Source organism: Chenopodium album, chromosome 23, assembly GCF_948465745.1.
Source record: "Chenopodium album chromosome 23, dcCheAlbu1.1, whole genome shotgun sequence".
NCBI lineage: Eukaryota > Viridiplantae > Streptophyta > Magnoliopsida > Caryophyllales > Amaranthaceae > Chenopodium > Chenopodium album.
Window position 1 is genome coordinate 9776283 of NC_137856.1, and position 24594 is coordinate 9800876.

Consider the following 24594-nt stretch of genomic DNA (forward strand, 5'->3'; position numbering starts at 1 on the left):
GCTTATGCTTGTTCTTTGCCTTAAGTTGCTGCAATTTAAAGTGTTGATATTGCTGGTGGTCTGTTGATCTTGGAGATATATCAAATACCTTAGATTAAGGCCCTGTTCTTTTCACCTTAAAAAAATAATATTTAGTAAAAATAATTTCAGTTCAGTAAAAATAAGTTCAGTTCAGTAAAAATAATTTCAGTTCAGTAAAAATAAGTTCAGTTCAATAAAATTCAGTTTTCTTAAAGAAGAATTATAATAGAAAATCAGTAAAAATTATTTCAGTTCAGTAAAAATAATTTAATTTTAGTAAAAATAATTTCAGTTCAGTAAAATTAAGTTCAGTTCAGTAAAAATAATTTCACTTCAGCAAAATTAAGGTGAATCAAACAGGGCCTAAGTGTGACCTTTGAAAAAACTAGTAGCTTGTACGTGCTTGTGGTTTGTTTGTTTGGTCGACTGATTACTCCACAAGAGGATTGTTTACCTCAACAATGAGTTGATTCAATTACATTGCGATGCAACCCTTAATGTAGAAGGATGGATGGGTTTTGGTGTACTTGCTAAATAAGTAATAAGAGAAGTTATGTTTGCAGGCTCCAATCGTTTAAGGGGCTAGTGGACTTTGAAAGTGTCTAAGTGCATGGTAATCGTTTAAGACTCCAATTCGTTTGGTTGGTGTCACTAGCCTTGGAGATGGGTGTTTGCACAACTTCCTCTCTTGCCATGGTGGTCTGTCAACTGGTCCCTTGCTCAGGTGAACCTCAGATGATCCTACCCCTCCTTCTATTGCCAATTGTTCCAGATGTGGATCCAAGGGTTCTACTGACACGAGCTGGGTCCCGTGGATAACCTGCACAAGGCAACACACGTGAACTGCCCTCGGGGGTGGCTCAAGGAACCCCCTCCAATGCCTAAGTTAGAATGTGTTTAGAGAGATAAAGTGTACTTAGAGAGATGTAGAAAGTGTAATGACTTGTGTGTCCAACCTCCTTTCCGTTGTACTTTGTCCTTTATTTATAGGTGTACGATCTCCTTTGTGGAGAGTGTTACTTGGTCAGTCCTGCGGGCTGACTCTATCAGGCTGGTGAGCGCTTCTAGTTGTTCTTCCAGCGATGAGTGCACACCCTAGAAGGCGGGTGGTAGTCCAGCAGGAGCTACCCTATACAATATCAAATTGTAAAATTGTAATAACTAAAATTAAAGACTAATTATCAATTTGATTTATGAAATTAAACCACCAATTATTATTTAACATTACTTAATTACTTAGTCACTAAAAACTGTTATTTGACGAAAATTGGCTAGTATCTATCATAAATGTTCCTTTTGTATGGAAAAAAAATCATTTAAAATGGAATTTATATTCATTTATAATAATTTTCATGTTAATATATGTTCATTTAAATTTTATACATATTCATTCATTTTGCATTACATGCTCGTTCTCATACATAATACAATATTTATTTTTATATCTAAGCAAATTCATTATTAGTTTTATACTTTTACTTTCTCATATTGAAGATATTTGTTTCAATTTTTTTATACTTGTTTGTTATTGTATATTAAATATGCTCAAGATATTAATATTTGTTCATTATCATATTATTATGTTCATTATTTTCTAGCAATGTGTCCAAATTTGATTTTGTGAATGATTTAATTTTCATATTTTGTTTAATGAAAGTGATTTTATACATTTTCATTTTGCGTATATTATTGAAAGATTTGAACACAGTAATTTTTATAAATATATTTGCGCTCGTTATTTATAGAAAATTCTTAAAATACAATTAAAAAATATATTAATTTAAATGACTATTTTTTTTACCTTGACCCGGCCCGAACTTGGCCCGGCTCGCCCATTGATCACCTCTACTTGGAGTATACGACTATACGAGTTAAGCCGTTTAGGTAAGTTGGAAACTCATTCTCTCTCAGTCGCTGCTTGTTCATTAAAAAATGGAGGTGGTAATGGCGTCGTCTTCCATGGACGCCGGCGTAGGTCGCTGGGAAGAAGACTCTAATGCGGAAAAATTCCGTTACAAATCTTGCTTATCCCCTCCTCACGGCCTTGTTTCCGTCGGTGGTCGTTTCTTTGCGTCTTCTCAACTCCGCGAGTCCTCCACTTCCGGCTCCATTCTCTATTGGTCTTGGCACAAGGTACCTCTTTCTCTCTCCTCCCTTCAATTCCACTTCTAATTCGAGTTCTTCAATTTATGCTTGATTTGGGTTTTGCGTTTTTCAAGTTGTGATTAATTTGGGTTTTTCAAATTATGTTTTATTTGGGTTCTTCAAGTTATGTTTGATTTGGGTTTTTTAAGTCAGAGTTTGATTTGGGTTTTTTTAAGTTAGAGTTTAATTTGGGTTATTCAATTTATGTTTGATTTGTGTATGAATTGGTTCACTCTGCAGCCTCAGCCTGAAGTCCAGAGTTTTCCGGTTGAGCCGATAAAACCCTTGGTATCGAATCGTGAGGGTACTTACCTTATTGGTGGCGGTGCTTCTGGTGATGTTTTTGTTTGGGAGGTACTTTCTCCGTTCCTAAATGTTCTCATTATGGTTTTTTTTACCATGTCCTGAGCTTAGGGCCTGTTCTCTTACGTTGAAATTCAATTCAGCTCAGTTCAGCTCAGCTCCTAATTTCCTTCTCTTATAAAATATTCATTTCAGTTCAGTTCAGCTGAGTTCAGTTCAGCTGAGTTCAGGCCCTTAGTATCTCTTTGAAATTGTTAGTGTAAAATTATAAAGTAGATGTTGTTAAATACTTACTGAAACTAATCAAACAAGACTTTATATGAGTGTACGACTTTGTTATTTTTATTGGAAGAATTTAGAAGGTTTTAGGAACAGAGAGCTTAGTTTTTTCATCAATAAATAATATTCAAGTTCCGAAGAAATTTTATATGATAGGTAGAGTTTTAATCAAATTTGTAAAGATTTTTTTAATGTCCCATTTTTAATACGGTTATATAGCATGAACTGAATTTCACAAGATAGTTAAAATTTATGAATTTGCGATAAAATCATGTATTGATTGATGTTATTATTAAAACTACGTTTGAAGTTTTATTTTTATTTATGGAGTACATACTACATAGGGTTGCATATAATAATTTGCTTTTTAATGCTGATTATTTGAATCTGGAGGTGGTTGCTTATCAAATTGACACCAATTTAATCAGATGGGGCAAATTCTCTTAGTTTGGTTGTATAATTTTTATTGGTGGAGAATTAAATTAATTATAACAATAAACCAACTTATTGAGCAATCTCTCTCTCTTTATATTTTTGGTGGTTGTACTCTCTGTGTGGATAGGTTTATACTGGTAGATTACTGAAGAAATGGCGTGCACATTACGGGGCTGTTTCTTGTTTGGCATTGTCAGATGATGAATCCCTGCTTATATCTGGAGCAGAAGATGGTCGTGTTAAAGTTTGGTCGCTTTTCATGTACTGCCTGAATTTGATCATAAATTAAGCTATTAATTTACACTTGACTGTTTCATTTAGACAATTTTGTTCTTTAGGATGATAGTTGTGCCACAATTGATCTTGTTCTTGTGGTTTTCAGGATGTTTGATGATGCTAGAAGAAAGGAAGCTAGGCATGATCATGTGCATAATTTTCGAGAGCATACTTTGCGTGTTACAGATGTCAAATTAGGTCATGGTGGATCTAATGCTGTAATTATTTCTGCTTCAGAGGATCAGACTTGTAAGGTGAGATATGTTATTCAGGTTATCAATAAATGATTAAAGATGAAAATGAAAAGGAATGAGTTGCAAAATATGGTCTTGCATGGGCTAGTTGTTGCTTCCTAATTTCTATGATCTTGAAAATTCATTTGTTGATGTGCTGTCAAATCTGGATATGATAATAAAAATTATTCTTCTTATTATTCTTATTGTTATTATTTTTTTGCATATTATGAATTTGTTATTTTTTCTTATATTAATTTAAATCTTTTCAAGGTGTGGAGCTTGGCGACAGGAAGATTATTGCGGAATATTACATTTCCATCTGTTATCAATGCAATTGCCATTGATGTGGGTGAATATGCTTTTTATGCTGGTGGTAGAGATGGCAAGATATACATAGCTGCACTTAATGCTTTGACTACGAATAGTACTGACTATGGAAAGCATATTATTGGCTCATTAGCTGATTCGAGGTTTGTTACTTGATTATTTTACATTGCTATGCCCTTTGAAATTAGTCAGTCTGTTGTCATCACTATATATATAAATCTTGAAAGCAGTGCTCTGCCATTGAAAGTCTGTTTAATTATTAGTTACATCAAATGTGGTTACATGCTTGGAATGCTCTATTCATTGCTATTTATGGGTTTCTGATGTTGCTTAGTAATCTTTTGCTTCTAGTTGATTAGTTATTAGTATATTGGCTAGCTTGTTGACCTTGCTTAGTAATCTCTTGATTCTGATCCCTTTCGTCTTGAAGTACTCCCTTCACTTGGTGGTGTTTATTCTAATTAAATTAGGACTCCAGAAGAATTTTAATGCCTGTAAATTTATTTTATAACTGTATAGATTCACTATATATATCTGGGAAGTAATTAGAGTCTACTACACAATGCACTAAGCATTTATGTAAACCATTTGAGGAGAGTTGAGAAAGTAATTCGAAACCTTGTATTTAGTAACTAACCATTCCATTTATAACTAGACTTGTGACTAACTTGCTGCTAAATGAGGAAAAAGTATGAATTTAGTTATCCGCTGGGTTCCCAAGATTCTCAACTATTTGACGTATGTATTAGACTCTAATGTGTTGACATGTGATGGGAACAATAAAGTTTAGAGCATGTCTTAGACTCTAATGTGCTGATTTGATTATTTAATCTGCCTTTCATAAGAGTAGATGCTATTATATAATCTTGGGATAGACTTGCACTATTAAAAAATTGCAGAAAGCATAAATGTTAAACCTTTGTTCTGTCTTTACAAGGTCTGCTGATTTGTAGCTTTTGGATTTACCTGCATTTAGGTACATATATGAGGCATGTGGGCCTCTTCTCACCCCCTCCCCTTCCTCTAGTTCTTCCGTGTTCTCAATATTCTCATTTTTTTTTCCCTGCTTTTTCAATGTGCCCCTTTTCAGTGTGGACATGGTCCTTTCTGCAGATATATTAGGATATACCGTGCCGGGATACCGAGATTCTTTGAGGCTACCAATGGCACATTCTAATTATTCCTACATACAACTACAAACAAGAACTCTCTAAAGTCTAAACCAATGTAGCTGTAAAAATTCTCTAATTGATGGTGATAATGGAGTCTGCAAATGCATGCCCATTTTAGTTTTTTACTCTCTTGTAAATGTTCAGGATCAATTTACATTAATAGAAAAAATAAAAATAAAGTGGGCATAAGCATAACCCTGATATAACTCGAAATATTCCTCCCGCCACTCATTCTTGTTAATGGCTTTTAACAATATTGTTTATTTTCTCACCTAGGCTTCTTTTATTTTATGTTTAAAGAGGTGCCCATGGACACTTAACTCAGCTGCCTATCTTTAGTCTAAGGCCACCTAGGTGAGTGCTCCCTTTTCCCCTATAAGGCTATGAGCTTTTTATCTTGCAACCTCAAGATCAAAAAGTGGGTGCATTGCCTGATGCCCCTCCTCATTGCTGTTCTCATTCTTGTCCACAAATGGTGTTGTGAACATGGATTAGAGGAGTGTTGAAATCACTACTGTTTATTGTCTGTCCCCATACAGGGAATGTTCACTTGTTGATTTTACCTTATTCTTGATCCTAATTACTAGCTCCATTCTTTGAATATTTATGTAATGAACCGACTTAGCTGAGGGGTATTATAGGTAGTTTAGTATGTTGGTAGTCATCAAATGTAGTTTATAAGGGAAATAATGCAAGGAATCAAGAGATGCCTCGTGGGCTCAAAAGAAAACAGACTATCTAGAATCATATTAGAAAGTGTAATTAAATAGGGAGACGGAATGAAGGGAGGATAGGCAGAAAATTGTATTAGGGAAACCTAGAGAGAGTTATGGCCTCAAGCCATTGTTAGAGTGATAGCCTCAAGCTATTAAGAGAGTGATAGCCTTAAGCTATTAACCCTATCATTTTGTAACCCTTCCACCATTATCAATCAATATTATGCTTCCATCTTTAGTACTTTCTTATATTCAATCAATCTACAGAAAATCAGATTCTATAGTTTACTCAAAGAATCAATCTTTTCTCTTTATTTTACTGTAATTAGCGTGAGAATTATCAGTCTATTACAATTTACCCACTTTTTATAGACGCATGGATTTAGGCAAGAGGAGAGAGTGCAGCTTTTGGGGAACAAGTTTATTCATGAAGGGAAAAGGGTGTAGGTTTTAATATATATATATATATATATATATATATATATATATAGTTATATATGTATTTGTCTTAGTTTATTTGCTTAGAATCAATTAGGGCTTCTTTGGTATCACTGTAGTTTTCAGTGTTTTGGATTCCAAAGTCAAATGACATATTTCATAAAACGAATAAAAATTAGTGAATCTAATTAGAATCATCATGATTTTGAATACTGACAACAAAAAAGAGCAAGCCACTTTTTCTGGTTTCTTGTTTTTAGTTTATAAAAAAAAAAAAAAGGAAAAAAGAGAGACTAAAACAAACAGACCCTTAATTATTTCAATAGCTGTAGGTTTGTTGTTTTCTTTCTTTGTGGTTACTTACTACACATACATTCTTAAGGGAATGCTGAAATTATGCATTTGAGGTGGTTATCTTAGATCTGTGAACAATGACAGACCTTGATGTCAAATCTTGCTGCCTCACCTGTCTTGATCCTTCAAGTTAGTTTTGGCATTTACTATTTCAAAAGATATGGTTAAGTTGTTTATGAATTAATTTGAGATTGTGGTGGATTAGTAGGTTAGCTGAGATCCATCTAACACATATTTGTTTGGACTTTAAAACTTCTTTTGTCTTTTGAGCTTTCTTTCGGACTTGCATGCTTTTGTAAATGCTTATAATCTCTTATGATTTATGAATATATATTGTGGAATATATTAGTACCAAGAGTATTAAGAGGGAGTGATGTTATGCCAGTATATATTGTTTTCTTGCTTATTTTTAGCTAATGTTAGACTGCTTTAATTGTCTGTTGCAACTTTTATCATAAATGAAATTGAAAATACTTCTGAAATTCTTCTTCAGACTTTAAGCCAATGTTCATTTAATATAGTACATTTTGTATCTATTGTTGTCTCTTTTGGGGGTTGGTTTTATGTTCAGAGAAAGCTGGAAGTATTTTTATGTTCAGAGAAAGCAGAAGTTTTGTAATTGGACATCACTTTTCTAGATTTATTTACTCTGTGCCTTTCCCCTTCTTTTCTTATGGTCAACAGTAGGGCTGTTACCTCTCTAGCATTTCGTTCTGATGGAATCTCGTTGGTATCTGGATCAGAAGATGGCAAAATTCGTGTCTGGGATACTAGAACTCGTAATATTGTTCGCATGTTCACACATGGTAAAGGTAATATGACCCACTTAACAACCTGTTCATGATATCTTACTACCTTTTTATGTGTTTGGAATTATAGTTGATGAAAAATCATGCTGACGTATAAAATCCGAACATTAAGATCTAGGGGATTCATTTCACCAATAACTCACTTGTTGCTATTCGGAATACTGTTTTAGTGTCTCATCATATTTCAATATACTTGAAATATCCTTATCCTGTATGTAAGGTAGAGAGGTTGGCTTTGAACTGCAATTAAGATCTAAACTCTTGAGTACGCAAGTATTTCTTTCGTAGAAATTGATAAATAAGAAGCTGAAGCTGTTGTCTGCTTCAAAAAAAAAAAAAAAAAACCCCCTTGTCCGTAAGCGAATATTGTGTGGGAATAATATGGCTCACCCTCAAACTAATATGGTGTAAAGACTGTAAACCTAAAATTTATAAGCCTAACTGCACAAGGTATCCACTATTGAGTATGTTGGTTCCAACTTCCAATTCATGACAAGCTTGTGCACTAAGTTGCCTCTTATGGTTTTATTTATGTGCCAGTCTGCTACTATAAATGGATTTTTTTTTTAAAGGAAAAACAAAAAAGTGGACCAAGTCTTCCTGGCATATTTATAACTACAGTACATTGCTTTGTTACAATCTTGCCCTACGACAAAATTCAAACTATCAATATGTGAGCTGTTTTGCTTGACAGGTCCAGTGACCAACGTTCTGATTACTAGGATTTCAGAGAGCGAGTTAAAGTCCCAAGCTTCTCATGGGAGGAAGGCCTTATTGCCTCCCTCACTTGAAAAATATGCAAATTCTAGTGAGGAGATTGTGGGGACGAAGGCTTTTATTGGTTGCGACAACTCTTCTAATCCAGGTGGTGATTCTTACCTCATCGAAAATGTGATGAACAACCAAATCAAAGAGTTTCAGGTTAGTGATCGATATCGATATCGATCTGTTGTTATATGTGTGTGTTTGTGGGGTCTATTTTTTCTAATCGTTTTCTTTCTTGTTTAGCAACAAGGTTCAACTACTGCAGCAGAAATGGAAGTTGAGCGACTAAAGCTGGAGTGCAAGAGGGCAACACAGATGGTCCAACAATGGAAAAATATGTACGACAATTTGCATCAGTTTTGTGTAAACGAGCTTGTTGATGAAAGTAATGCTAAGCATATTAATATAAACGCTGGTTGAGACATTGCAAAGGGGCATGTAGATGATCCAGCTTTTTCATTGGTTTCGTGCGAATGAGCTTGTGGAAATGCACTTGAGCAAACCATAGGAATACCAACCAGCCCGATTCAGGCTTTGCTAAGTGGATTTCAGCAGCTTTCAAGTTTTGTAGGCTTTGTTAGTCTCTGTATTTTACATTTTGTTTGCTTTGGATCATTGTTTAGAATTTTTCTGATACGGAGTAGCTTAAATTGATGGTTACAAAGTATATGTTGATACAGCGTTAATTTGCTTATTGATTGATGTGGTTGTACATGCTACCAAAATCTATACAAAAGTATCAGCTCCATTTTTTTTTTTTTTTTTTTCTATTTCTTTCTCCAATGCAACACTTTTCTAATTTCTTTCTCCAATTTGCTAATGTTTTTTTTTTTTTTTTAATTTATTCCGACTGTTTGATTTAAAAAGAAAACCTCCAAAAATATCTGCTAAAAATATCTAACGTCTAGACAACTTTCCATGCCAGCACAACATAAGAAAATCCAAAAAAAAGTCTTGTTTGACATTGGACCCCGTTGAAAAATTAGAAAAAGCACAAACAAACAAAACTCCAAACATAATCTAATCTCCACTTCCACGTCACAACACCTTCATTAATTTCTTTTTAATGTTCAAAAATCCAATGACAGATCAAATTGCGTCGATTATTATAAAATAAATGAAAATAAATTAAAATTATACTAAAATATTAAATTGTATCGATTATTCTAAAACGAAAGAAAATAAATCGAAAATTATACTTAAAAACATATAAACAAATAAAAAGCATTAGAAAATGTTCGTATCAGTCTCCAGTCTTCACTTTAATCACGTATATATTCAATATGATTACATGATAGGAGTAAAAAACAGATATTTAAAAAGTTGAATTTTACCCAGATCTACATAATACGAAAAAAAGTGTAACACTATCTCTGTTTCATATTTTTTGCAACAATTAGATAGTTTTCTTGTCTAATTTATATCAAATCGTTGCAAAAAATATTTACATAAGATGTAGTACATAAAAAATAACGAAAGAAGTACTAATTTTTAAAATGTCAAAAAAGTACGCATTAAAGACCGTTCAAAAATCCAATTAACAGATAAAATATTTAAAAAAAAACTAAACAAAGAAGCAATGTCAAATTATCATTGGTGTTAAATAACCCCAAAACTAAACTCAACTAAAAAAAAAAAATCGAGGTTTCCATTCATCAGGTGGGATTCTCATTCTCTCTCCACACTATTTTCCCAGATTCCGACGTAGTAAACATCAAAAAAATCCCACCTTCATCCAATCAAAACTCGACATCAAACCGCCACGTGTCACCCTCCGAACTCTCTGAAGTCTCCTCCCTGTTTTTTATCGGTCGGTATATCTTTCTTTCAACAATCCAATAAATAAATTTATTCATGTAAATAGGATCAAACCCCATTTTTTTTTTCGCATATATATATATATATTTTTTTTTTGTTATGGCGAGATCGAATGGGGTGGTGGTTGTGGAGGTGGTTTCCGATACGATAACAATGGCAGTGATGAGTGGAACGAGGAAGCGGCAACGGCGACAACCGCGGCGAGAAGAGACGGAAAATGGTAATGAAAATGATCCAATGGAAGTGTTGGGTGAAGATATAATGGTGAGAATAATGGGATGTTTGGATGCACGCAGCTTGGCACGCTCTCTTCTCGTGTCCCGCTCTTGGTTTTCTCTTGCTTCTTCTGATTCTTTTTGGTCTCCCTTGGTAATTTCTCTTCTTTTTTGTTTTAATTACTAGTAAATTTTGTTTTAATTATCGCAAATTTTCATATGTGGCTAGTCACACGTTGTGGCCGAAGTTACGGGGTTAATTGATTGGTCAGGTGTGTGACTGTGTAAATGTTTTGGCGTGTCAGTTTGCTGCACGGTGGGTATGGCTGGCCACACTAAAAAAGCGCGTGTTAATTATATTATTTTTTTTTGGGGGAATCATATGTTATTGTTAGTTTGTTATAATTGTTGATTTTAGTACAATATTGGAAATTTCAGTGAATTTTTTCATTTGGGAGTTGTTTGATTTTTGTTCAATTGGGAAAATTTGGTGATTTTGTTAGAATATTAGGGATAATTGATCGTGAATCATCGTGCACATGCGTTCATAGTCTAGTCTACTAACTCTGGTTGGAAATCCGCTAAACATGCTTGTTCGTTATAGACCATGACAAATGACACCTGTTATTGAACATTAATAGAAAGAGCATGATTTTAAAGATGAGGTGTTGAAGTTGATGTTATGTGAATTGTGGGTGTCAACTGACTATAAATTGTACTCTGTATTTTGTTTTTTTAGAGAAGAAAACAGGATAATATGTATGTAAATTTTTTTTTTTTTTTTTTTTTTTTTTGGGTTAATGCGGTGCCAGCTAACTTCCCATGAACCTTAGTGATGGAGTCGGGTAGTCCAGAAATTGAAATTCGATAAAATAAGTTCAGATAGATAAGTTCAGATAGATAAATAATTGATTAGAAAATGGCCTTAACCAAATTGAGTAATTTTGAAATGATAAGGTCATCTATATCTTCTACTAAAATGTGGCATTTGATTGATTTAAATTTTTGCCTGTTTTGTTAATGTTAGCCTTAACAATAACACGAAAAGATCACCGTGTTGCAGGACAAATGTATTTACAGTAGGATACGAGTATATTACATATGAGGTCATCAATAGGCAGATACAGTCATAGAGGTGAATTGTCTGTAGATTGAAAAAAATCATGAATTATGGGATGATGAAACTGCAAGCGATAGAGTTTAGACAACATAATTTCAATGTATTCTTCCCATAAAACCACTCCATTTTTTTTTAAAAAAAAAACTCTTTGTTAAATCAAGTAAAACAGCTATTTGTGTAGAATTTGGATACGTGGCGTAAGCTGAAGGTACCTGATAGTTGAGGATCCTGGGTATAAAAGTTTTCCCTCTGCTTACTAAGATTAGTCTATGGGCTTTAAAATGCAAATAGGCGAGTCTGATTTTTGTCCAGATTTATTTTTTTGTTGTGTATTTATTCGATTGTATGACTCGTTGTCTCTGTTGTCTTTACTGTGGCTGTACTGATTTTCACATTAGTTGAGCTTATGAAATCAGATAGACGATTACCAATAATTTCTTTTATTCTAAAGAATATACTCCATTGATTTCAGTGTAAAAAGTTGTGGATTGGGAAAGCGCATATACCCAGATGGTCGAAAGTACCTGGATTGTCAAAGTTAGCTTGTTATTCCCGTGCAGTTGCTGATAGTAAGCGGGTGAGTCTTCTTTTAGTTCTTTTACAGCCTTAATTCATTTTAGCCTGTCCTTATTTCCTTTGTATGTGTTGGTGCATCAAGTGCATTTTGTTGGTTCTATATTGTCTTGCTGTAACTGTAACTTACTAACTTCTTTGGTGCTTATAGATTCGTATTATGAGGGAGGATCTTTGCGACCATTCCTGGGATTTTCATTTTACTGAGGTATGATTAATCTCTAAATGTGATATATTTTCCTTCTGTATATATGTTTTGTCTCAATTTCATAGGTATAATACTTGCGAGTTTGGGAATTTTCCCCTCTAGTACACAGTACACACCTTGTATGTTTCTTTTAAATTTATCAGTGTTTTCAGTTGCAGATTTGGTACTTTTCCTTTATAGTAAACATGTTTCTCTTCAATTTGAGGATTTCTTGCAACTTATGCACTCTCTTTTGCAACGAAACCAATTCAAATTACTACTGCTATTTTACTTGGGAGAGGAGTAGGGGAGTGGCAATTTCTTTTTCGGCCAATACTTGATTTCATATAGATTTGAATGCTTTAAATTTAACAGGGTACTTACAAGGACATATGCATATATATACTGGACAGAATAATGCCAAGTGATAGTGTGTTACAATCATATTCGAAACTTTGCTGTTATATACATTCATTATAGTGGACTAATACATAAATTAGCACTTAGAAGATCAAACTTATTTACCCTCTTTGTAAGTCGTGAATCAAAAGAGCAACCTCAACACTCCTTGATTAGAACTCTATTCATGAAAGCTGTTGGGTTTTTAAAATCTTGCATAAATTCGGTCACTTAAAGTCATAAGACTTGCAAAAGAGAGCATCTTGTCTTCTATCTGTTCAACTATGACAGTTCTATTCAGGCCTCACTGAACATCATTACTCTTTCTATTACCAGGCTGCCCCTGCTTATTGGAAAAATCTCGACCCATACTGGGGAGGTACAGGCTCTCCAATGCATCGTTACTTCCATGCTGATGGGAGCCAGACTGCAGACCCTGACGACAAAGTTTGGGGTGGCCATGAGTGTACTTACACAATTGTTACCAGCATTGTTGGAGATGGAAAGATCAGGGAAAACTATGTCAGGATAAATCGTTGGCCTCGCTTGGCTGTGTCGAGGAGGGATGACTGGGGTTGGGAGATGTCCAATGTTATCTTTGCTTACTCCAGTGTCCCAGATGCACATAAGGATAGCGGGACCGGACCTATGTTCTAACTTATAAATATAGAATTTTTCCCTGCAGTTTCTTTGTTTAGGAACAGAATTATAAAGGCATAATTTAGGCCAAGTTTTTCTAGTGGTCCTATAATTGCCAATAGGTAATATTTACAGTTTTTCCTTCTTTCTTGAATACTTAAAATTACCTATAATGAGAGCTGGATTGAGTTGTGTCCGAGTGTTATCAGTTTGTTGTTTAAATAATGTGTATACTTGTAGTTAATAATTATAGGTTTTGTGTTCGACTTTGCCAGTGTATTTCAGAGGATGGTGCAGTAATAAACTGATAATGTTTAATATTTTAATTTTTTTTTTTTTTTCTCTCTTTTTCTCCTCTTGCTATTGTCTATAATTTTAGTTTCTCCTCTTAGAAGCAAAATTTAATTTTCTCTTTGGTGTAGCTCTGCAGTCTTTAGCTGTTCAAAATGTTTCATTATGTACACCGTAGCAACAAATATGCCTTAATTAATATAAAATGAATTGCGGGTGTCAATCAATTTAGTTGCTTAAAGTTTTGGGGATAAAATCCACTTGAGATCAATTGTTGTCTACATCGTATCTGATTCAATTAAATATTTAAATGTTTGTTAAAATACGATGAATGATGAATTGAACATTGCTTTTAGTTAAGACATTGTAAACATTGATTTATTTTTATTTTATTTTATTTTTGACGGGATTGTAAATACTGATTTTAAAACTTTGTTGGGAATATAAACTTAATTAAGAAATAAAATCAAGTTCTACCGAATATAAGATACTTTAGACTATCGTGTTCAAACAAACAAACTTGGAGTTCATATTACATACGTAGTATCACACTTTTGCCACTAGATGGGATACCGTATTTCCTGCCCTTCTCACTTGATTACAAGAAAATAAACTAAACCTCAAACTGGATCGATCTCCGAATATAAAATATCTCACACAGATGTAGCTTCCATTTGGTTGTCTTTGTACTTCTTGAAGTGTAAATACAGTTGGTTCTGATCAGGGACATTGTTCTTGATTATTGGAACATCTTTGAAATTGTTGAACCATTTATATAAGCAAGGGAAACTGTTGGCTGTAAATATCTTAACTTCCACAATTTGCTCAATAACTTGTAACCAATATATTAAACTCCCAAATGCCAAATCTACTATTCCAATTTCTTCACCTCCAAAAAATGTATTGTTTCCTAGATTACCATGCTCTTCTAAAGTTGTTAGCATTTCCAAGCTATCTTTTTTAGCCTTGGCTTGCTCTTCTCCTGCGGTTTGTGCAAACTTCCAAAAAGCTATGCCCTGTAATTTTAGTACATGATTTATAATAACAAGTTAGTATTGTTGATTTATACTTTACAGCAATACTTTGTTGAGTTTTGAAGATAATCATTATATCAAAAAGGAGTTAATTTATTCCTAGGTGATCCAAAATCAATCGATTAAATGAAAGTTTTTGCATTAAAATCCCGCTCTGTGCAATTATTAGTCACACATAATATTTTAGAATAAACAATTTAACTCGATTTTTCCTTTTTTTTTTTTTACAAAATAATCCTTCGTACTTTGTAAAAAAAAAAAAAAATTTACCACGGAGTATATCAAAATAGGAATAGAAATCACCATTAGTAGTAAATAATTTAAATCGAATCTCGTTCAAACCATTGATGCTAAATAAAATATTTCCTCTACTCTTGTATCTTTAATATGTATATAGACTTCCATGCTTGTAATTTTGCTAACACATTTTTTTTTGTATCAAGACGAATATAACAAGATCCGACTAATAGTTCAGAATATACCTTCTCTTCAGCAAATTTGGCCCAAAATCTAACCAAGGCTCTTTCATATGGCTCCTTGGGCAACAATGGATGGTGATGGGGCCACATCTCTTCAATGTATTCAAGGATAACTAAAGACTCACAAATGGGTTTTTCATTATGAACCAAAACTGGAATTTTCTTATGAACTGGATTGTATTGTAGAAGTAATGAACTTTTATTAGTAAGATCTTCTTCAATATAATCATATTTTATGCTTTTTAAGTTTAGTGCCCAAATAACTCTGCAACTGAATGGGCTTGACCAAACTCCCAACAGCTTTAAATTTTCCATGCTATATTTTATGAAGATTAAGACTATTGGGTTTTGTAATTTTGTTGCTAGTTCTTTAGAGAATGAACTCATTGGAAATGTTGATGTTTTATATAGTAATGATAGTGATTAGAGAGATTAACTTTAGGGAAACTTCTAAGAAAGTGCTTAATAAGTTTTTTAAACATAGTATTAGGTAAGAACTTTTTTTTTTTTTAAAAAAAAAAAAAATTTTTTTTGAAGCATGGCAGGTTAGGTCTTATATTCTGACTTCATTTAACTTTCTTTTTGTACATTGTTTGACATTGGTGTTGGGTAATATTTGAGTAATCTAATTTTCTGACTTCATTAAACATTGACATTAAACTGTACACTAATTCTTGTGGGAAAAATATATACAAGTAATTTCAAATGAGATAGTAGTAAAATTCATACTCCGTATTAATGTGTTCTTAGCTTTTTAAGTGTTTAAAATTATAAATTAGTTTTATTACAAATAAAGACATTGATAAATATACACAAATAAAAAGACATTTGATTTGATATATTAGTATTTCTACTCTTTGAATGTTGGTGTAGTGATGAATGAGACTACACTTGGTAGGGAGGACCTGTGTTCGATTCCCCACAACAACAATTGGGAGGGGATTGGAACCTAACCACCCATAACTGATCCTTGAATCCGAATTAGCCCAAATGATGAACCGGGTGAAACACTAAAAAAAAAAATCATATATTTCTAACAATTGAAATAAGATATATTTTATTAAATAAGTTGAAATGGACATAACGTTAGGTCACCTTATTGAGAGCGAGTGATTCTCTTCCCCGCCCTTGTGACTCTCTAAACACCAAAAAAAACATTGGTTCACCTTAGTTATTATGATTTGATTACATTTTAATTTCAATTATTAAGTAATAAGGATTTGAGATAAAGCTAATCAAACATAACCTAAACTAGATACTCCGTACCTTTTTTTTTTTTTTTTTTTTTTTTTTTTTTTTTTTTTTTTTTTTTGTAAGTGATACACTTTTTATAAACGACATTAGTTTGATGGCTATCCTTCTTATTTGGAAATCTTTTACGGTGTACTGAGGGCTTGTTCACATTTACTTCAGTTCAGTTCAGTTCAGTTCAGCTCCAATTAGTTCAGTGTAGTTCAGCTCTTAATTTCCCTCTCTCATAAAATATTTATTTCAGCTCAATTCAGTTCAGTTCAGTTAAGCTCTAATCAGTTCAGTTCAGCTCCAATCAGTCCAGTTCAGTTCAGTTCAGTAAATGTGAACGGACCCTAATTTTTAATTATAATACGGAAAACAAAATTAAAGAAAACTCTTTTTTTTATTGCCTTTTTTTAAAGCATAATTAATAAAATTAAAGTTCTCTGATCAGAAGAGAACGACAGCGAGCTTTTACTCCGGTGGCTCTGGTGAATTTAGAGAGTCAAACCCACAGGTGAGATTTTGTCAGGTGAAATTCAACCTAAAGGTTTTTAATTTATCGGTCTAGTTCAAGACTGTTTTTAAAGGATTTTAAACTGAATTACACTAGAGAGTAGAAATTGGATAAAAATAAAATTTCCTTAACTCGGAGACCGAACTAATACTCTTCCTTTTTATTCGAACAATTTTTTTTAATCTGGACCAATTTATGATCACCTCTAAGTGAGATAATGTATTGATAAACGTGAAATGAGAATTATAGCAAAGAAAATAAAAATAGAGGAATTATATAGAAAGAATATGTTGAATTTTTTCATGAACTGCAATTATATTTATTATTTATAATTTATTTTGTTGTATTACACCCAAATAAGCTAATATACTTGAGCAACTTATGTACTAGAAAAAACTATAACATGATATAATTGGTATGTCTTAAAGCAACATAGCTAATTTTGAAGCAAGTTTGACCAAGCACTCGAATAGACAACTCTAATTATATATACATATATATATACATACATATACATACATATATATATATATATATACATACATATACATACATATATATATATATATATACATACATATACATACATACATATATATATATATATATATATATATATATATATATATATATATATATATATATATATATATATATATATATATATATATATATATATATATATATATATGATTGAGATCCAATGAAAAGTTTCTTAAAATGAGAAGAATGAGAAAGAAGAAATGTGCAAAAGTTTTTCACAAATATATATATATATATATATATGATTGAGATCCAATGAAAAGTTTCTTAAAATGAGAAGAATGAGAAAGAAGAAATGTGCAAAAGTTTTTCACAAAATGTGCATATTTTTTTCACTAAATGTGCAAAATTGATTTTCGAACGAATAAAAATTTTGAATTTTCTGGAAAACAGAAAATATGCACATTATGTTCAAAATTTATGCACATTGAATTTCTGTCAAATTTTTTTTTTTGCACATTTAGTTCGAAAAATATTCATATTTAGTACAAAAATTATGCACATAAAATCCTCATCATCATTCTCATTTTAAGGATCTTCTCATATTTAATTATTTTTGACGGAACTCTAATTATGAATAGAACAGAGTACTTCATATTACATAGCGGTAGCATCCATCAGTCTCTCTCTTTGCTTCTTGAAGGACAAAAACATTTGGTGTTGATCAGGGAGATTGCTCTTGATTATTGGTACATCCTTGAAGTTGTTAAACCATTTATACAAGTTAGGGAAAGTATTGCCTTCAAATACCTTGATTTCCAATACTTGTTCAATAACTTCCAACCAATGTATTACACTCGCAACTGCAAGATCTGCTAGCCCAACATTATCACCTCCAAAAAATGTATTAGTTCCTAGATTACCATGTTCTTCTAATGTTCCAAGCATGTCCAAGCACTCTTTCTTAGCTTTGGCTTGGTCCTCTCCAGTGGTTCGAAATAGTATCCAGATAACTATGCCCTGCAATATTGTTTGTCACAATAATTACACGATTTCATGTGCTACACTTAAGGGTAAAGGGCTAAAGATCAAATATAAAGATGGCATTGGATCAGGTGGTCCAAGACACAACATAAATATGGGATTGGCACAATGACACGGGAAATTCCCTGTTTATCAAGGTGAGAAACGAAATTTGTTTTTCATGGGGGCATTTTTGTGAATAAATCAACAACTTTTTCATTATTGTGGGCTCCACAGTTGAATAGAGTTGTTAGTTTATTTATGAAAATGCCATGTGAGAAACAAAATATGAGAAATTGGGGCATTCTCGAATGACACACTATTTTGTTTGTCAGACCTTGAGACAATTTTCTTTTGGCAAAGCGCGACAAGTCATGAGTCTCATGACCTAGCAATAACACTAACATGCTAAACTAAAGTTATATTAAACCTAGAAACACAAACAAAATATGCCAACACACAGTGACACATGAAATTGGATCGTGCTTGACTACCCTTTTAAAAATTTTGACATAACACATGGGTAGTGGTTTAGCTTGCTAGGCCTAACGCATGCAAGCTAGACACGGCCAACAACTATCTTTATTAATCAAATCTATTTTATTTTCAGAAGTTTAGAATAGACTCCAACCAAATAGTTTATGGGACAAAGTGAGTAACCACTACGCTAAGATCAACTTGGTTGGTTGACATATTAATGTTCCAACATCACTTCATCTAGATAGAAGAACTTCCAAGCAAATAAAAATATTTGCTAAAGTACATCATAGTACGTATGAACAAAGTTTAGAATTATTGTACCTTTTCATCGGCAAATTTGGCCCAAAATCTAACCATTGCTCTTTCATAAGGCTCCTTGGGCAATAATGGATGTTGATGAGGCCAAATTTCTTCAAGGTACTCAAGGATAACTAAAGGATGACTATCAGTCCCTGCTGATTGAGTTCGAACCTTCTTATTGATAGATCAAGAGTTCCGGCCCGGCTATGATTCCTTAGCTTAGTACAAGGTCGAAAAGAATGCTTTGCATTCCAAGTGGGGTTCCATAGCGGAGAAGGAGCGAAGTCTTAACTACCACGCACGCTACTACTAGACTACTAGCACTCTACGAGTAGATTAGTTGAGTGACTAGACTGAGACTCTCTTTGATATCAATCACTAAACTCAAGAAAGTTGCAAAAATCATAAGAGAAGAAAGGTCCACAGAAGGTTGGGAAGTAGTACGCCCGGTTCACGAGGTTCTACCACTGCAGGACCCAATCATAGTCAAAAGAAGAGTTTGATCCTGGCTCAGAAAGAACGCTAGCTATATGCTTAACACATGCAAGTCGAACGTTGTTTTCAGGGAGCTAGGCAGAAAGAAAAGAGGCTCCTAGCTAAAGGTAGCTTATCTCGCCCAGGAGGTGAGAAGAGTTGAGAACATTCACAAATTGGTTTTTCATTGTGAACTAAAACAGGGATTTTCTTATGAATTGGATTATATTGTAGAAGTAATGAACTTTTATTAGTAAGATCTTCTTCAATATAATCATATTTTATGCCTTTTAATTCAAGTACCCAAATCACTCTATAGCTAAATGGGCTTGGCCAAGTTCCAAATAGCTTTACATTTTCCATGGTTTATCGAGAAGAATACAAAAATTGAAATATATGATTTAACAATGATGTTATAATTTGGTAATCTTGAGTTTGAACTTTAAACTCATTCAATGGGATGTTTTATAATGTGATTAAAGAACAATAAGTTTAATTAATAGAAATTTACTTGAGGGAATCATCTAAGAAGGTGCTTTAAAAGATTTTTTTAATCGTTTATTTTGCATGACTTTTTGACTTTGAATTAAGGTTTTGTTGTGTTTATTTTTTTTACACTGTGAAATATTATAGTCACCATCAATCCTTAATAAGCAAATGACCAAGTTTGATTGAGATTACTTTGAAAGGATGTATTTATAAATCAATGTGTCACACTAATGAAGGTGAATGTCTATAGAGAAGGAAATATATCAAGTGGGGATTAAACATGCATAGATAATGAAATACAGCTGCAAATTAAATTGGTTAGTTTGTCAAGATATTGAAGAGAAAATACAAGTTAACCTTCACGATTGATAATTTTATCAATCTAGTGGCAATATTGTAAATAAGTGCACTTTATTTTGATTATTTATGACAAAATCGCTACTTGAAGTAGAGGTAACCTCTACTTCAAGTGGTGGTTTTGCCCATGAACAATAAACAAAGTGCACTTATTTACAATAATGCTACTTTATTAATAAAATTTGTCAATCATAAGAATTAACAGGCTTCGCCTCAAATATATAACAATTATTGATCCAAAACATCCAGTTGAAAATACCAAAGCTTGATTATAGTATGGAGTAGAAAATATATACACAATGGCTTGCGTTCTACATTAATCTAATCAATGAGCAGTTAAAGAACTTTTTCTTATCAATGAGAAGTTAAGAACTTTTTCTTTAGGTTCATCATTAATATTCCCCTACATATACTTTATTTCTTATATGAGCATGATGAACATGTAATTAACATATTTTTCCCTTTCTTTATATTTTTCTTCTTGGATGAGTTAATTAAATTTCACTTTTAATGCAAGAGATGAGTTAATTCAATGTCTTATGAACCTAGTTAATAACATGTATTTTTAATTAATTATCAATTAATAAAACATTAATATGATGGAGTACGTTATCTCCTTGACTAATCTTAAGTGTTATGGAGTATAAATAAGCTTAGTTTAAAGTAATAATGTTGCAACTTATTATATGTAGGATTTTAACCTCATGAAACATTTTCAATCTCATTGTCGTCTCACCTTAGAGTATCATCATGTCATCAATTCAACCAACAAGTTGTTGTTGTTGTTTGAACAATACTACTTTTGATGAGCATCGTTGGGTTATGCAAATTCGACATATGATCGATGATGAAATCGAAGAAGACGATGGAGACATCCATGTATCCATATTCAATGTCCCTAATGCCTTAAGGGATATAAACCCTAATGCTTACACTCCTCAATTGGTTGCTCTTGGTCCTTATCATTATCGACGTTTTGAGCTTCAAGATATGGAAAGATACAAAATTTCTTCAGCAAAAAGGTTCCAAAATCGAAAGCAAAGCATAAAATTGCACACCATTGTGGATCAATTGATAATGCTCGATCATAGAATTCGAGCATGCTATCACAAATATTTAGACGTTAGCAAAGAAACTTTAGCATGGATGATGGCTATTGACTCTGCCTTTTTACTTGAGATTATTGACGTTTATAGCAACAAAGAAGGAAATGTGTTATGTCAAACTTCTTCCAAGATTGTTGATTTTGCAAGAAGGAAGTCGGTATATAATACTATCTTAAGAGATATTATGATGTTGGAAAATCAAATTCCTCTATTTGTCCTAAGAAAAATTTCGAATTATTGGTTTCATTCTTCAAATATGGTTGATGAAATATTGGATGATGTCCTAGTTGGCTTATGTAAAGATGTTTCTCCTTTCAAAATGATGAATTGGGCACAAATTCAACCCTCTTCTACTTGTGCACACATTCTAGAATTTTTGTACAAAAATTTGGTTCCTAAAGTTGAAGAAACGGTTGAAATCAACGAGGATGATAATCAAGCCATCAATGAGGAAAGAAAGTTATGTAAGTTATTTTTACAACTCAAGGAGTCCTTACATCAAATTCCACTTAAAGCCGTCTTCAAATTACCCTGGATTTTCATTTGTAGCCTTCCTGGTTTCGCCATTTTGTCTGCCGTTGTTTTGCCCAAGGAAAATAATGATCCTATTGATACCAAATCTACACAAAACAACATGCCCCCTTTAGTTGAAGAAATTATGATCCCATCTGTCGTTAAACTTTCAAAATCCGGGGTCATATTTTTACCTGCTAATGGAGATATAATGAGTATTAATTTTGATAAAAAGAGTAAGAAATTCTATCTCCCTACCATTAGTATAGATGATAACACTGAGGTTATCCTACGAAACCTAGTAGCATTTGAGGCATCAAACACTTTAGGTCCATTAGTTTTTACTCGTTACACCGAGTTAATGAATGGCATTATTGATACAAAAGACGATGTAAGGCTCTTAAGAGAAAAAGGGATCATACTCAACTACTTGAAAAGTGATGAAGAGGTTGCTAATCTTTGGAATGGGATGAGCAAGTCATTGAGATTAACAAGAGTTTCTTTCTTGGATGAAGTCATTGATAATGTCAATAGGTATTATGAAGGGAATTGGAAGGTCCTATTAAGTATATTCATAAAGACATATTTAATCAATTCGTGGCAATTTTTGGTATTCATAGTAGCTACTTTAATCTTGTCATTGTTGATATTACAAGTATTAGGCTCCCTCTTTTACAATCCTCGCATGGTTGGTCCACATCCACAAGGATGAATATAGCCAATTTCATTAATATCATGTTGTTTAGAAGCTAACGTTTTCATTATATATATATTAGTTCCTTTGCCTAGGACTCTAGGAGTTGGTTAACAAATTTTTACATAGATAATAAAATGTAACCGTACTATTGCACGAGCTATGTAGTTGATGAACATTACATCGTATATTTAAGAAGTTAATGAAAAAAGTAATTGAATATGGTATTTACTTGAGCTTGTTGAATTGAATTGAAAAAACCCAATATGATGGAGTTTGTAGAATTTAAGGATTAAGTTATTGAAATTTTGTATTTAAAACACTAGTACAATGACATAAATTGGCGTAGCAGTTCAAAACATGAGCAACAGTTTTAAACCGCGGGCGCTCAAGGGGTCGTGCCATTACCCCCTTTAAATAGGCAGCGGTTCAAATTGCTTCCCATTTGTTGAGAATGGGCAGCAGTTCAATGCCTTATTATATAATTAACTAATGACTAGCTCGGGCTTTGCCCCATATTGCTACTTTTGTAATCGTGCAACAGGGATATTTTTTTTAAGGATGTTGAATCCGAAATCGACATTATTAAAATTTGTTTTTTTTAATAATTAAATCACGTGGTTTACTCTTATGTACTTTTCTTTTTCATTTTTATAACAAGTTTAATTACGGGCTATGATGGTTAGATAGCCAACTTTGTTATAAGTGGTTATAAGTGGCGTAATCTAAAAGGATTTACTAGATAATTGTGATATTTACTACGTTTATTTTCCAGTCATATCAAAATTACCCATTGTAACTGAATAAATGCTCTAATTTACAACGTATTATTCATAGTAACTATTTAGTTAGACACATGTGATAGATATTTAGGATTTAGGAATATGACACAACATAACACGATAACTTTAGACACAAAACAAACCACGATCCATAACGTCCATATGCCATCGAGCCATGGCGTGAACACCTTAGATAACGTTTTGGTATGAACCCAAGACACAAGACACTAATGAGCCACAAGTAGCACTGTCAACGGTTTGACAGTTCGGTTCGGTTCGGTTTGAAATCAGTTCGGTATTTAATCGGGTCGGTTTGGAATCGATTTAATTGTCTCACGGGTCGGTTTTGGTTCGGTTTAAATAGTTATCGGTTCGATTCGGTTTCGGTTTATTCTTAAGCGATTTTAATTCGGTTCGGGTTATAAACAGTCCGGGTAGTAAACGGTTCGGTGCAGACGGGTTGCGGTTTGTTAACGGTGCGGTGTAAACGGTTTTTATCCCGGTTCAAACAGTTTCGGGCTAGAAACAGTTCGGTTCATTTTTGGTTCAGTTTATAACTGGTTCGGTTCTTTTTCGGTTCAGTTTTTAACTGGTTCGGTTCTTTTTCGGTTCAGTTTATAACTGGTTCGGTTCTTCGATGGTTTAACCACTTTAACGTCATTCATATCGGTTCCATTTCAAGTTTACTAAATTACGGTTCGTGTCGGGTTTCGGTTTCAAAAAATAAATTGTTTATCGAGTTGTTTGGATTCGGGCAGTTAAATGATTTTGGTTTGAAATTTGATAGTACTTGTTAACCTTTTGCCTTCACAAGTTTTATATAAAGTCGCGAATCATTTCATATTTAAGCATCATATTATAAACAAATTCTCATTGATTTATAAATACATATTATGTTTTGTTTCAAGTTTAGTCATATTGATCTTACTAGTTATATTCCCGTCAAAAAAAAAAAAAGTTTGTAAACGGTTCGATTTAATTATATTCCCGTCAAAAAAAAAATCCATTTAATCATATAAAAAAGTTTGTAAACGGTTCGATTTAGAAGCGGTTTGGTTCATAAACGGTTCGGTTTATAACCAGTTCGGTTTACAATCAGTTCGGTTTTTACA

At 32.9% G+C, this 24594-nt stretch overlaps 5 protein-coding genes across 5 annotated transcripts; 3 read left to right on the forward strand and 2 right to left on the reverse strand.

Moving 5' to 3' along the window:
• The first annotated feature begins 1917 nt into the window (after nt 1-1917).
• LOC145608457 (protein ROOT INITIATION DEFECTIVE 3-like) lies at nt 1918-8988 on the forward strand. The gene is made up of 8 exons (XM_081664073.1): nt 1918-2154; nt 2407-2520; nt 3311-3444; nt 3566-3713; nt 3966-4165; nt 7387-7514; nt 8206-8432; nt 8520-8988. The coding sequence occupies exons 1-8, from the start codon at nt 1954-1956 to the stop codon at nt 8694-8696; spliced, it is 1329 nt and encodes a 442-aa protein (XP_081520199.1). The 5' UTR covers nt 1918-1953; the 3' UTR covers nt 8697-8988.
• Nucleotides 8989-9854: 866 nt separating this feature from the next.
• On the forward strand, nt 9855-13419 carry LOC145609358 (uncharacterized). Its single transcript, XM_081664857.1, has 4 exons — nt 9855-10463; nt 11902-12006; nt 12154-12210; nt 12925-13419. Exons 1-4 carry the CDS (start codon nt 10194-10196, stop codon nt 13243-13245), a joined length of 753 nt encoding a protein of 250 aa, XP_081520983.1. The 5' UTR covers nt 9855-10193; the 3' UTR covers nt 13246-13419.
• Nucleotides 13420-14171: 752 nt separating this feature from the next.
• On the reverse strand, nt 14172-15346 carry LOC145607003 (putative glutathione S-transferase). Its single transcript, XM_081662799.1, has 2 exons — nt 15035-15346; nt 14172-14534 (listed from the first exon to the last, which is right to left on the reverse strand). The coding sequence occupies exons 1-2, from the start codon at nt 15344-15346 to the stop codon at nt 14172-14174; spliced, it is 675 nt and encodes a 224-aa protein (XP_081518925.1).
• Nucleotides 15347-17921: 2575 nt separating this feature from the next.
• On the reverse strand, nt 17922-19904 carry LOC145609340 (glutathione transferase GST 23-like). The gene is made up of 3 exons (XM_081664844.1): nt 19709-19904; nt 19089-19222; nt 17922-18284 (listed from the first exon to the last, which is right to left on the reverse strand). The coding sequence occupies exons 1-3, from the start codon at nt 19902-19904 to the stop codon at nt 17922-17924; spliced, it is 693 nt and encodes a 230-aa protein (XP_081520970.1).
• Nucleotides 19905-21137: 1233 nt separating this feature from the next.
• Nucleotides 21138-22718, forward strand: LOC145607004 (transmembrane protein, putative (DUF247)). Its single transcript, XM_081662800.1, has one exon. It carries the CDS (start codon nt 21138-21140, stop codon nt 22716-22718), a length of 1581 nt encoding a protein of 526 aa, XP_081518926.1.
• The last annotated feature ends 1876 nt before the right edge of the window (nt 22719-24594 follow it).

Excerpts from the sequence above, each read along its gene's own strand:
- LOC145608457 (XM_081664073.1), top strand. The coding sequence starts at position 1,954 with ATGGAGGTGGTAATGGCGTCGTCTTCCATGGACGCCGGCGTAGGTCGC. Across the intron at positions 3,445-3,565 it reads AAAGTTTGGTCGCTTTTCAT|GATGTTTGATGATGCTAGAA; the intron begins GTACTGCCTGAA and ends TGTGGTTTTCAG. Across the intron at positions 3,714-3,965 it reads CAGAGGATCAGACTTGTAAG|GTGTGGAGCTTGGCGACAGG; the intron begins GTGAGATATGTT and ends AATCTTTTCAAG.
- LOC145609358 (XM_081664857.1), top strand. The coding sequence starts at position 10,194 with ATGGCGAGATCGAATGGGGTGGTGGTTGTGGAGGTGGTTTCCGATACG. Across the intron at positions 12,007-12,153 it reads CAGTTGCTGATAGTAAGCGG|ATTCGTATTATGAGGGAGGA; the intron begins GTGAGTCTTCTT and ends TGGTGCTTATAG. Across the intron at positions 12,211-12,924 it reads GGGATTTTCATTTTACTGAG|GCTGCCCCTGCTTATTGGAA; the intron begins GTATGATTAATC and ends TTCTATTACCAG.
- LOC145607003 (XM_081662799.1), bottom strand. The coding sequence starts at position 15,346 with ATGGAAAATTTAAAGCTGTTGGGAGTTTGGTCAAGCCCATTCAGTTGC. Across the intron at positions 14,535-15,034 it reads CCAAATTTGCTGAAGAGAAG|GGCATAGCTTTTTGGAAGTT; the intron begins GTATATTCTGAA and ends CTAAAATTACAG.
- LOC145609340 (XM_081664844.1), bottom strand. The coding sequence starts at position 19,904 with ATGGAAAATGTAAAGCTATTTGGAACTTGGCCAAGCCCATTTAGCTAT. Across the intron at positions 19,223-19,708 it reads TGAAAAACCAATTTGTGAAT|CAGGGACTGATAGTCATCCT; the intron begins GTTCTCAACTCT and ends GAACTCAATCAG. Across the intron at positions 18,285-19,088 it reads CCAAATTTGCCGATGAAAAG|GGCATAGTTATCTGGATACT; the intron begins GTACAATAATTC and ends ACAATATTGCAG.
- LOC145607004 (XM_081662800.1), top strand. The coding sequence starts at position 21,138 with ATGTCATCAATTCAACCAACAAGTTGTTGTTGTTGTTTGAACAATACT.